General features: G+C 36.7%; 1 protein-coding gene across 2 annotated transcripts in view; it reads right to left on the reverse strand.

The window, feature by feature from the left end:
- Positions 1-1,163: 1,163 nt before the first annotated feature.
- Ttc7 (Tetratricopeptide repeat domain 7) overlaps positions 1,164-13,802 on the reverse strand; it is a 57,174-nt gene continuing 44,535 nt past the window's right edge. Inside the window, exons 11-13 of one of the 2 annotated variants that reach the window (XM_074177202.1) lie at positions 11,679-11,917; positions 8,408-8,604; positions 1,164-1,580 (exon numbers count right to left, since the gene is read on the reverse strand). In XM_074177202.1, the coding sequence (XP_074033303.1) occupies positions 1,448-1,580; positions 8,408-8,604; positions 11,679-11,917 (569 nt within the window). In that variant the 3' untranslated portion in view covers positions 1,164-1,447. Of the gene's footprint in view, positions 1,581-8,407; positions 8,605-11,678; positions 11,918-13,802 lie in introns of those variants that run through there. The other variant, XM_074177203.1, reaches the window with a different exon arrangement.

Below are 13,802 nucleotides of genomic sequence, written 5' to 3' on the forward strand. Positions count from 1 at the left end.
GTACGATTATTTATATTAAGACTAATCAATATTTTCAATAAAAACCAACACGAATTCATTAAAAAAGATCTGTCAAAATAAACTCATTCGAATAAATTTAAAAAATCTTAATAGCAAAATTCAAGTAGGTGCTATTTACACGGACTTCAGTAAAAATTAAAAAAAAAAAAGATTATGGTTTACTAGTGTTCAAGCTTGCTGAAGTCGGTATTACTGGATCACAGCTGAATTTGTTTCGATCTTACATGAGTAACCATTGTCAGGCAGTTTGTATTGGAAATAATATTTCAAACTGAATTTGCATAACATATGGAGTTCCACTGGGATATCATTTGGGCCTACTTCCCTTTCAACATTTACCCTTTCAACTATTTCAGAACGTTCCAAGTTTTCCAATTTTCTCATGTTTGCTGACTATATGAAAATATTCCATGCAGTCTCTAACTGGAATGATTGATTATCTGCTAATATGAAAAGACCTCGACAGGTTTATGAAATACTGTGAAAATAATGGGCTTTTCCCAAACCTTCACAAATGCTATCATATTACATTCTGTCGAAATATTTCATCATACTTTGGCTATAAATTAGAAAGCCATCATCTCCAAATATGTAATGAAGTAAATTGATTTTTGATAGGCACATATCTTATATTACTAAAAGAGCAAATAAAATGCTTGGTTTCATTATACGGACAAAGAATACAAAAACTCTTTATGACATACGTAAATAGCTTCCTGAGCTTTGCCTCCACTATTTGGAATCCTCATTATATTATACATATAAAACAAATCGAAATCATTCAAAATGAGTTCATAGATCAAGTCAACAAAAAATATTTCACCATATTCACCAGATTTGGCCTCCTGAGACTTTTTACTTTTTGCAACATTGAAGAGACCCATGAAATGAAGGCATTTTGCGACGATTGAGGAGATAAAAACCAAATCGCGGAGAGAGCTCGAAGACACATTAAAAACTGCATATTGGAAAAAAACGCTGGCACAAGTGTATCATATCTGAAGATGGCTACATTGAAGGGGAAAAAATAGGAATTGATGAATAAATAAATATTCTCTTAGCAAAAAATCATCTTATTTTTGAACAGAGTAGTATATGAAATATCACAAATTTAAATTTGCTGTGTCAAATGAAACTACAAGTATTATTCATATTTTCATATTCAACATTTGAAGTATATATATATAAAGACATTCAATACATAACAAATTAGTTATTCAACGATGACATACATTTAATCCAATTCTTAGATCATATTATCGCCTCAGACACCATTTATAATTGTGAATATAAGAATTTGAAATCACAGAATATACAAGTCACTATCTCCTAGCTTTAAAAAATACTTAAAGGTTAGTTGGTTTGTCACAAGAAATACTTCCTTGGCCCAAATTAGTTGATGGTCTCGGCTACAAACAGCAATTATTTATTCAAAGCACAGAGGAACCGAAGTGAAAGGAAGAATCGGACTATTTTTTTCCTCCATAAGAGCTGTTGCCATGGCATCACCTGCTTTCTCAAACTCTCCTAAAGCTTCTAGAACTTTCCCTAAGTTATACCTGAAAAATCATATGGTATAAAAATTACTGAAAATAATATTTATTCACTCAGATCATCTAAAGATGACAATATGTCAAATAAAAAAATGTGTACAAATACATTTACAGCTGGTTGCAATTGCATATAAATAACTTATAATTAACACTTCCACCTCTAGTAAAGAAACGTTAGAGCTTTTGAAAGAAAACCACTTTCCTGGAAATCTGACTCTTGATAACAACAGACCGCCCATCTTCGAGGGCTAAACGCCCAAAAAAACGACTCGGACGTCGCAAAAAAGGTTATCACAGCACCGGCAGTTGAATGGGCTATCAAGTTTTTTCAGCCCTTCAAATCTCCCGGAGAGGATGGTATATTATCAGCTCTTCTTCAAAACGGACTGGAAATGATTTTACCTATTCTCACAAAATTGAATAGAGCTAGCCTGGCGTGGAACTATATACCACTCAGTTGGTTGGCAGCAAGGGTGGTATATATACCTAAAGTGAGTTGGAGAGACCCACACCCCAAATCGGTACAACTAATCAGCCTTACATCCTTCCTGCTGAAAGAACTTGAGAGGATACTGGACGGACATATCAGGAGGATAGCATTATATGCATCCCCACTGAATAACCATCAGTATGCTTATTAAACCGGCAAATCGACAGGTTCAGCATTAAACAACCTTGTTGAGAAAATCTCCCAATACCATGACAAGGAGATCGCGGTTGCTGTATTTCTTGATATTGAAGGAGCATTTGACAATGCACGACCTTAATCTATAGGATTGTCTCTAGCTAGAAAGGGTATAAAATCGACCATAACTGGCTGGATCTATGCCATGCTAGTAAACAGAACTGCAACTACGACTCGAGGCTATCAAGTTCAGGGTCACCAGGGGCTTCCCTCAAGGTGGGGTACTATCTCCCCTTCTGTGGTTGCTCCTGGTGGATAGTCTGCTTGATGCCCTTGACAGAAGAAAAGTTAATCTGCAAGCTTATGCAGATGACCTCGTCATCCTAGCAAGGTCCACGTCGGGAAGGGTAGCTTGTAATATCCTCCAAAGCACGTTGGATGTTGTTCACAGTTGGTGCCTGAGGGAGCAGATGTCTGCAAACCCCAGCAAAACTGTGTTAATCCCCTTCACCAAGAGAAGGAAGTTGGACGATCTAACGCCACTTTCCCTCAATGGTGTGGTCATTCCATTTGGAACGGAGGTGAAATATCTTGGCGTTGTTCTTGATAAAAGACTCACCTGGAACGCTCACTTGGAAAAAGTTTTACACAAAGCCAGACTCTCTCTATGGACATGTCGAAGGATTTGTGGTAAAACTTGGGGTTTAGGTCCCAAACAAATCCATTGGATTTATGTGATGATTATCAGATCAATGATCACTTATGGTGCAATTGCTTGGTGGCCGAAGGCTTTACAGAAAACGGCCCAAGCAAAGCTCTCTGGCTTACAGAGACAGGCTTGTCTGGCTATCAGTGGTGGCATCAGGACCACACCGTCAGCGGCCATGGAGATCTTTCTAGATCTACCTCCCCTCCACATTTTTCTGGAAAGAGAGGCTAGATGGACTACATACAGACTTGTGCACATTGCCAATTGCACACACCTTCCGGTTCTGGTGCAGGTGTTTTCAGTCGCAGATCCAGGACATAGTTATCTACCTGCCTAGGAACTTATGCGACTGTATTCCAAGCGGAAATTTACGCTATTGAATTGTGTGCGAAGAGATTGGACAAATTCAACCTCACTCACAAGTCAATAAAAATATTTTTGGACAGTCAAGGAAGCTCTTGGCTCCTACCGAGCAACGTCTAAATTGGTAGCAAACTGCCAAAAAAGACTCTCCTCGATAAGAAGACTAATCATATTGTCTCTGGTCTGGATTCCTGGCCTGGAAGGCAATGCAGCTGCTGACTCTCTTGCAAAGGAGGGTGCTGCAAGCGGCTTCATTGGACCAGAACCTGTCATTGGCATCGCTTTGGACTTTGCTAAACAAAAACTGAACACCTGGATGGCAAGAAGAGTTATGGACTTCTGGCAGAATCTTCCAGGATTGGCTCACTCCTAGGCGTTTATTCACCCTTCGAAGTTTGATTCCAAACAGTTGTTGGACTACAGTAGAGATGAACTACGATGTCTAACAAGTCTTCTTACAGGTCACTGTCATTTGAATCATCACATGCAGAGACTTGGACTGTCAGAAGACAGTGTGTGTCGGCTCTGTCTGGAAAATGATGAAACTGCAGAGCATATACTTTGTGCCTGTCCCGCTGGAGACCGAATCAGGTTCTTTGAGTTCAGCAAATCCGTACTCTCACCATCAGACCTGAAAGATCACTAACCATACAAACTAATCGGCCTCGTTAAGAAGCTGGGTTCATTTGGCCCGAGTGTGAATAGGTGTGAGCCACAATAAACCCTTATGGGTTGCGGTGGAGGGTCGAATTGACCACTCAGTTTAGACCTACCTACCTACCTAACGCTTCCAAAATACAAATCATGAAATTATAAAACAACATCAAAAATTAATTGGCGCTCCAGGGAGACTTCATTGATTTCAGTGGTAAACGACCAGATGGTATGTCTCTCATACCATACCATGGAAATACGGTAAACATGTGGTATGGGACTTCACTTGCGTTGACACAGTCGCGGCTTCCCATCTAGCCGAAAGTTCGAAGCTGCTGGAACCGCAGCATTGTCTGACGAAAAATTGAAACGAAAAAAATACCAGAATCTTGGTAACAACTATCTGTTCCATCCAGTAGCAGTTGAAACTTTTGGTGTTTATGGCCCGGAGTTTCTGTTATTCGTTCATGAATTCGAAAGGAGAATAGGCCAAGCAACGAAAAATCACCATTCTACCTCTTTGTTGATAGAAATAATTAGTAATGCTATTGAACATGGTAATGCTGCTAAGGTACTTGGAACTATTTCTCCTTCACATAATTTTGATGAGATCATGCATTGCCCTCATTTCAGTACGAAACTGAAATCTCTTTGAAACAAGCCAAGATATGTGGATATTCATCAGTCTCCTATCAAGGTTAATTCGTAAGTGATTGATCCATCTTCTTCTTTTTCAGTGCGGTCAATGGACTTAGGTCATTCTTGTACCCCAAATATGAGTTGCAGTCCTCGTGGTTCTGATTCCCTTTCAGTGGAAGAGCTTCATGAAATAAGAGCCGAATCGATCCCTCTACGAAGCCCTTCATCACTTGGAAGGATCGATTGTAGCTTGAGAAATGGTTCTTATGCAGATTCTGTGAAACACATGTTCTTCCTTACGAATCAGTAGACAGTTGTCCTGAAAATCTTGAGAAAAAAATTGGATTAGATAATTTAGGAAACACTTGCTACATGAATAGCATTTTACAAGTGTTGTTCATGACAAAGAATTTCAAGAACGAGGTTTTAATGATGAACGAGAACGTTTCCTACTTATTCACCAAACTCAAACAGCTGTTCATGCAGCTGCAGTTTCGTCTACTAGATACTCGTTAGGACAACAAGTGGATTGCTACGAATTCTTGGGGTTTTTGTTGAATACTCTTCGTAAGCAAAACAATAGCAGAATCAATACTCCTGACCGCTCTGGATTGAATGATTCCGTACAGTCTATCTCGTCTTGTGTTTGTAAATCTTTTGCTGGAAAAATCCTCACTTGTTTACTTTGTAGTAAATGTTCAAGAGTTTGCAAAAAGGTATGTGAATTTCTGGAACTTCAACCAGCGTTTCCTAATATGACTGATAACCAGTCCGTGCAAAGCTTATTGTTAAATCATCTGAAAATGGAACTTTTAACAGGTGATAATCGACTGTATTGCCGAACATGCGCCAAACTAACTGAGTGTTATAAAAAAACAAGTATAGCTGAGGCACCAGTCAATCTAATAATAACACTGATGATCTTCAAACATGACTCAACCTTTGACGGACGCATTAAACTCTTACGAAGGTTCGAAATGGATGAAAACTTCAATTTAGCAGACCACTATTATAATCTTCATGCAGTCATTGTTCACTATGGTTCTGGCGTTGAATCTGGTCATTATTACGCCTTGGTCAAAGATGAAACAGACTGGTTTAAGTTTGACGATAGTCGTGTCACTAAGTGTTCTGGCGATGTATTGAATTTATTGGAGCCTCTGGAGACACCTTACATTTTGTTTAATAAGAGAGAGGACACTGGCAGATCAAGATCTTCAGATGATGTGGTACTGCAGGTTTTTCCGGGTTTTCCTGCAGCTGAAAAAGCAAATGCGCCACTGGAATCAATGAAGTCGCCCCGTAACGACAATTAATTATTGCATATAAATTATCTTCCAAAAAAGAAATTTTTGCGAAAAAATGTGTCCTCATATTTGAGACGGCCAAGACTCCATCATCTGTATATTTACATAATTATCAGGCTATATAATATTTGTAAATGAAAATATATATTTTCAAAAAAACAGGTCGTTTGGGTAGGATATTTTTACCTGCCAGGTAAAATGATCAAATGGGTGCGTTTTTTTACCGTTTCAGTTGATTTTTTTTCTTTTCAATATTATACATCTATTCATAAATAGGAAAAGCGTATAATGAACTGAAAATATATTAACAGTTTTGTAATTTAGGATTTTATTGAGACTGGGTAAACTGGTTATATGTGATTTCATATATCTAAATATGTCATACATATATATGAATGTTTAATAATAATAATGTTAAAAACATCAAACATCAAGTAGATGTCATTTATACTGACTTTTCCAAAGCATTTGACACAGTGAACCATTCAATTTTATGTGAGAAATTGAAAGCAGTTGGATTTTGTGGAAAACTATTGGAATGGCTGATAAGCTATATTAGTAACAGATCTCAATATGTAAAAGTCAAGGAATACATATCTCACGAAATTAATGGTTTATCAGGTGTACCACAAGGAAGCCATCTAGGGCCGTTTCTTTTCAACATATTTATTAATGATATCAGGGTTAACTTAAAATATACTGACATCTTACTTTTTGCAGATGATTTAAAAATGTTTAAGACAATTCAAACACCAGATAATTGCTTAGTATTACAGACAGATTTAAACAGATTTAGAGAATGGTGTTCATAAAATGATATGAATCTCAACGTGAATAAATGTAAATGTATGACGTACTATCGGGTACTTACACCTGTAAACTATGATTACCACATATCGGGAGAACTTTTATTATAATTATAATGTGTGTACATTATAATTATATTATAAACAAAGCAACAAAAATGCTAGGCTTCATTTGTCGTACTTCCAAGGACTTCTCTAATATTGAATATATAAAAATGCTGTATTTCACCCTGATAAGATCAGTTTTAGATTATTGCAGTTCCATATGGTCACCCACCTATGAAAGTCCTGCACTTAACATTGAACGGTTACAAAACAAATTTCTTAAATTTTTGGCGTTCAAGTTAAAAATGCCCTTGAAGGACCATTCATTAGATGATATTCGTAGGGTTGCAGATATAATGAAGCTAAGTAGTCGTAGAGTGGAAACTGACTTAAAACTCTTATTCCAATTATTAAATTCTCTTATTAACTGCCCTGCATTGCTAGTACAAATTGGCTTACATGTTCCTTCTAGAAGTACAAGGAATACAGAAACATTTGCAATAGATTTTCATCGTTGTAACTACGATAAAAATTCTCCCCTGTCTAGAGTTGCTATTGGTGGTAATAAAGTTGATCTGGACTTCTTTTCATTGAACGAAACAAAATTTAAGTTTGCATTACGCTCGCTCAGAAATAAATTATAAATGGTAGTAAATATAAACATAAACATCCTCAATTATTGAATTTTCCTTATCTTAATCATTCATTTATTCAATTAATATTTCAATTCAGTAAATTTATTTTCTCACTGTTATTTTTTTTTTTTAATTAGTTTTACTTTTAGCAAGTAAGTTAGATGTAATTATTTGTTGTATTCATATAATTTATTGTGAAATATCTTGAACTTAATTGGGTGTTACCCGTTAATGAATAAATAAATAAATAAAATCTCAAAATTCAGAGATATTGGAAAATGACTTTTCAACTTGTACTTCTAACTCATGTTATACACCATATGTTCTTATCTGAATTTTTAGAATTTTGAAACAAGCACTGAGACCTACAGCCACACATACAAAACCCAACAACACATAAAAAAACAAACTGTATTTATAAGATACATTGTTCTTGTGGCTAAAAGTTATATTGGTGAAACTTCGAGACCATTAAATGTGCGTGAGAATGAATATCAAGATTACACCATAAATAAAAATTAACGAAATAAAATATTTTCAAAATACATTTTGAAATCAGATGGTTAACATCGAATTGAATAGACCAGGACGAGAATGATTGCCAATGAATCCCACTCTAACTGGCGTAAGCTCAAAGAATCAGCGTATATTCTTATATCTGGAGAGGAGTGTATTTCAAACTGCTCCTCAAAAATGGATGGCATAGCTATCCGCCTCGAAGAAAGGTATGGATAGTAGTGTAATATTAGAAACCATCTTGTACTTTATCAAATGTTTCATAAGCCAATCAACAACATTTCAAAACTATCTTTACATCTGTCGAAGACATCAAATTGAAGTGACCCAAAGAAAAAATTGCATTACATTAAATTTTTTTACTTTTTGATGGACAAAATTCTTAAATAAGACGAGTTACCAATACATTTTTCTTTGTGAAACTTATGAGGAACTCCTTATTCAGTCAAACATAGAATTTCGAATTTTTAGTATTTTTCTATATTTCTCTGGGGCCAAAACTGTAACTGTAAACTGTAAAAAGTTTTTTCTTACCATGTGATGTGATTTCGAGGTTCAATTTTTGCAGCTTCCCTAAGAGTAGTTTCAGCAAGCCCTTGAAGACCCAAGTAATGATATACCAAACCTAACTGTTGCAAAGACTTAATATGTTGCGGGTTGATGGCCACTGCATTTTGGAAGCACAGTTTCGCTTCAGGCCATTCTTGTTTATGCATGTGAAGAAGTCCTTTCTACAAAATTAATGTAGAAATAAAATAGAATTATTTATGTTCAAACATGTCGAATAAAAATAATAAATAGAAAAATTTTCATTTCAGTTGAATTTACAAAGTACATATGTCACTAGAATTTGAATAGACGTTCAGAGGATCCACAAGGATGTAATCCGTGCATAGATTAACACAATAAAATAATTATTCCTTTCTGAAAATAAATAACTCAATATGTGACTTACTACTTGAAATAGATAGCCACACACTAAAATATTTAATAATATATCTAATCAGTTATACTTAAAAAAAGTGTACCTAATGAATTTCATTAGTTCGGACTTTCATTGTCTGATATTATATAAAATGTTTGTTTGAAGGTGATTGACAATGTTTCATGATGAATTTCACTAGTTCGGACTTCCATTGTCTACTATATAAAATGATTTGAAATCCCTAAAACAACTAAAAAAGAAGAAGAATTGAGTATAAATAGCTGAAAATAACAATTATATTAACCAAAATAAACCCGAAATGAAATAATAGTGAAATAAAATACAAGTAAAAATAGAACAATTGAATAAATAAAAATAAAGAAATGAAAAAAGAAAATAAAAATAAAAAGTGGAGAGATTCCAAGTCACGTTAGTTCACGACGTTTCGATTGTTAATATCTACAATCGTCTTCGGGTGATGACTGGACCGATTCCTCCGAGAGATGACTATTTATAGGTTGTTCGCTTCACTGGTTCCGTGGGAGATGACCGTTTTTGGCGGGAGTTGGCCATTTTTCGCTTGATGATGGGTTTCCATATGTTGCGTATTTCTACGCTGGCTTGGCTGAATACGTTGTTGGACAACATGTATGCGGCTTCCTTGAATTTTCTCCTAAACCAATGTTCCTCTCTGTGCAAGATCTCAGCTTGGGACCACTCGATGTTGTGTTGATGGGTCCAAACATGGTCTGCTATTCCTGATTTGCTGGTTTCCCCTCGCTGTGTGTGTTTCTTGTGCTCGGCAATGGGAACATTCAATGGCCTCTTAGTTTCACCAATATAGGATTTTTCGTACTCACAGGGTATCCGGTAAATGCAATTCTTGGAATCGCAGTCCGCGTTTGGTGGCCTGGTTTTCGTGAGGCTGCTACGGATAGTGTTACCGGATCTGAAACAGGTTCTGATGTTGTACTTGGAACCAATTCTTCTTATCCTCTCCGATAATCCTCTGATGTAGGGAAGTGCAAGCACTGGTTGTGACGGCTTCTCTTCCTTGCGAGGCTCCTGCTGTCTTCTAGCCAAAGTCTTTTCTACCATCGCTTTGGAGTAGCCATTCCGTTTAAGATCATTTTTGATGATGTCTAGTTCCTTCTAGAGACCTTCCTTCGTATTACAGAGCCCAAAAGTACGGTCTAATAGAGTCTTGATGATTCCTCTTTTAGTCGATTGATGGTGGTTGGATTCGTGGTTCAGATACCGTCCCGTATGAGTGGGTTTTTGGTATACAGATGTTTCCCACTTAGTGTCGGTCCTCTTCACCAAAACGTCTAAGAATGGCAATTCGTTGTGGATTTCCTTCTCCATTGTGAAATTGATGGAAGATCTCACGCTGTTGATGTGTTTCAGGAAGGCGTCTAGTTCAGTATTCCCATGGTTCCATATTATGAAGGGGTCGTCAACATATCTCAACCAGACTCGAGGTTTCTTGTGGGCTTCTTCAATGGCCAGAGTTTCAAACCACTCCATATATATGTTGGCTATGAGCGGTGAAAGTGGCGATCCCATTGGCAGTCCCTCATCTTGTGTAAAGAATTCGTCCTTCAGTTGGAAATAACAGTTTCGTACACAGCATCCTAGTAATTCCATGATTACTTCTATAGGTAGATCTGTTTTCAGGTTCCCGTCTTCGGATAGCTTTCTCTGTATGATTTGGAGTGCTTCTTCGACCGGAACGTTGGTGTAAAGGCTTTCCACGTCGAAACTAATTAGTTGATCTTCCTCTGTGACCTCAATTGACCCTAGTAGTTCGACAAAATGCCTTGAATTCTTCACAAAAGACGATGTTTTTCCTTGTAATGGAAATTCTGGAGCTGATGATCGGTCTAAGCGGAACGTCCTTCTTGTGGATTTTGGGTAGTCCATACAATTGAGGGGGGCTTACTGTGGTGCGGTGTTAGCAATGATCTTTCCTTGTCCGAAAAATAGACTTGGTGAACTAGTGAAATTCATTATGTAAAATGATTTGAAAATCCCTGAAAGAATCCGAAGACGATTGTGGATACTAACAATCAAAACGTCGTGAAGTAACTTGACTTGGAATCTCGTAACTTTTTATTTTATTTTTTGTTCAATTGTTCTATTGTTACTTGTATTTTATTTCACTATTATTTAATTTCAGGTTTTTTGTTTAATATAATTGTTATTTTCAGGTATTCATTTTTAATTATATTAATGTGTACCTAATGTTACATTTTCATTTCATCCTTCATGGATATTTTTTACTTTTGAAATATTGACAAGTACATACAGTTTTATGGCACGAATCAATAAATGAGAGCATTTTAAAAGTTAATTAGTTGAAAGATATATTTTCGAAGTTGTTGTACTATCCAGAAGTTATTTTTTTAGGATAATAATGCTCTGGGCATACAATTCTCGGACCCAATGACCACTTACTTCACGGTCGTGTTTCATTTTCATTACATCAATTATTTTTTACAATAGCTATAAAATACTTGGTAATAGTTATCTTGAATTTTTGTTCTAGTGAGTAAAAGGCGTTTTCAATAGATGAATAAGTAAAAATTATATTGTAATTAAAAATTTAAACCTTGAATTGAGAATACTGAAATATTAAAATGGCCAGATATTGGAATAAGAATTTGGAATATAAAATATAATATATTTACCAAATAATTAATAAAGTACTGTTGAACTTTATGGAATTGGCCAAAAATCATAGCCCAGGATTTTTTAGCGAATTCCTTAAATTAAAGCATTACTTTTATTTTCATCACTTTATGGACTCAATTCAGAGGCACAAATTGATGACGCTTATGTAAAGATCCATTCATTTGACTTACATTTATTTAAACTTACCATGTGCATAATGTGATGGCTCAAAGGATATATATGGGTCGCCTCTTGTATACACATCTGAACATCACTCAGTTGGTCCAAAGCGAGATACAGTTCGGCTAGTAGCAGCCATATTTCAACCTGGAGCATCCAGGCCCTCTGGGGACCAGGTCTTGGACTGAAACTACTCATAGAACTAGCTACTTCACTCAAAGCTTGTTCAACTCTGGACGCAGCAGTATTGTGCAACTGCAATGAACCTAAAAATACATTATTGAAATCATTAAATAAAAAAACACTATACCAAATTGAAATCAATATTATGAGGAATGTTTTTTCAAGAGAAACTTCTGTATCTGTAGACTAGGGAGAGTGAGTGTAGACCCAATGTACAGCCTCCTAGGTCATCGTCCATCCCGTCCTTTCCAGGAAGGTGGACAGGTCTCTAGGAAACATCTCCTTTATATCGGCAGGTGTAGGCCAAGACTCGCTGAACACACACTTTCTTATCGACGATAACTCCGGACACTCGCATAAGACATGCCTGACAGTTTCATCTTTCTGTTCACACGTCCTGCATAGAGGTGTGTCCACTAGCCCCATAATATGGTGGTATTTCCTTAGTTGACAGTGGCCAGTCAGAAATTCTACTGTTAAGAGTAGGTTTTTCCTGGTCATTGCCAGATATTTCTTCGGCGCCAGTTTTCCAGGGTCGCCCAGGGTGATCCTGGCAAGACTGCATCTTTTGATTCCATTCCATCTCTTTAGGGATTGAGCATGGGTGTGACGTTTGGCTAGTTCCGCAATTGTCGAAGTCATTAGGCCACAGGTGTCACTGGGTCCTAAAATTCTTAGCCCAGCCGCTTTCTCGGCTAAAGAGTCGGCAATGCGATACCTTTAATGCTGTCGTGCCCTTTAATCCACCTCAGGCTTTGGCTAAATCTTGATGGCACTTTAGTACTAGCCCTGAGGTAACAGGTTGTCTGTTCAAGGCTAATAGGACTTGTCTACTATCAGTGCAGATTGTTTTTACCAGAAATTCCTTTCCTGGTATTTCTTTTGTGGCGATTGAGATACCAGCCAGTCCTGTTTGAACCATGCTGGTATTTTTTCCCATTCCCCACTTGATCATTAGGCTGGAGTTTACTCCAGATCACTAAGCCTAAAAGATACTTATGGAGAGCGTTACAATAACATTATTATTATAATAATTGTTTTTATTGTAAGGCGCGATTTAATACATAAAAAACAGAATACAAAAGAACAAACAAACTATCCCAACAACCTAACAAATGGTAGAATTTAAAATCAGATCTAGTCACATCTGAAGTGACCCTATCAGAGTTTGATCTTCCGTAAAACCAGAAAAAAAACAGTTCGTATTATAATAATTTGAACATATACAATTCTGAAAATTACATTAGATATATCAAAATGGAATGTTTTTAAAAGAAGGCTAAATAATAGGTTGTTTCAAAAATTTTGTCGGTTTTTGTAGCTCCATATCTCAATAAATATTAATTCTTTTGTGTCGTGGTATGTACTGATTAACACTACAACAGAATTTTGTACTATATTCTCCATACATTGATGTTGTTTTCTATAAATTCAAATTGATCGAAAGCGCTGCCGAAACAGCCCGAAAAATTAACCAGACAATGATAGTAAACGCATTGTTACACGTTGGTTTGCGAAATTTTGTTCCGAAGATTTTAGCCTCAAAGGTGAGTCTAAAGTGGTCGACCTACAGTAACCCAGGACGAGGATTTGAGGACCCTGGTGAAGGCTGGCCCATCAAAAACGGTGTGTGCGATGGCGGAAGAACTGGGGGGTCAGCTCCCATGCGGTTTTTGACAGTTTGAAACGTATTGGAAAGGTCAAAAAGCTAGAAAAGTGGGTACCCCACGATTTGAACGATGGACACGTTTGTCACGTTTCGAGATCTGTTATTCTTTGCTTTTGCGCAACCGAAACGATCATTTTTTGTATTGGATCGTCACGTATAATGATTAGTGGATCCTCTATGACAACAGGAGACATTCAGGACAGTGGTTGGACATCGATGAGCCACTCGGGCACCTTCCAAAGGTGTAAACACTTCAAAAAATACCATGGTTACAGTATGGTGGTCAGCGGTTCCAGTGA

Source organism: Leptinotarsa decemlineata, unplaced genomic scaffold (assembly GCF_025532065.1).
Source record: "Leptinotarsa decemlineata unplaced genomic scaffold, Ldec_3_MD MMD2_tig00002159_RagTag_RagTag, whole genome shotgun sequence".
Classification (NCBI taxonomy): Eukaryota; Metazoa; Arthropoda; class Insecta; order Coleoptera; family Chrysomelidae; genus Leptinotarsa; species Leptinotarsa decemlineata.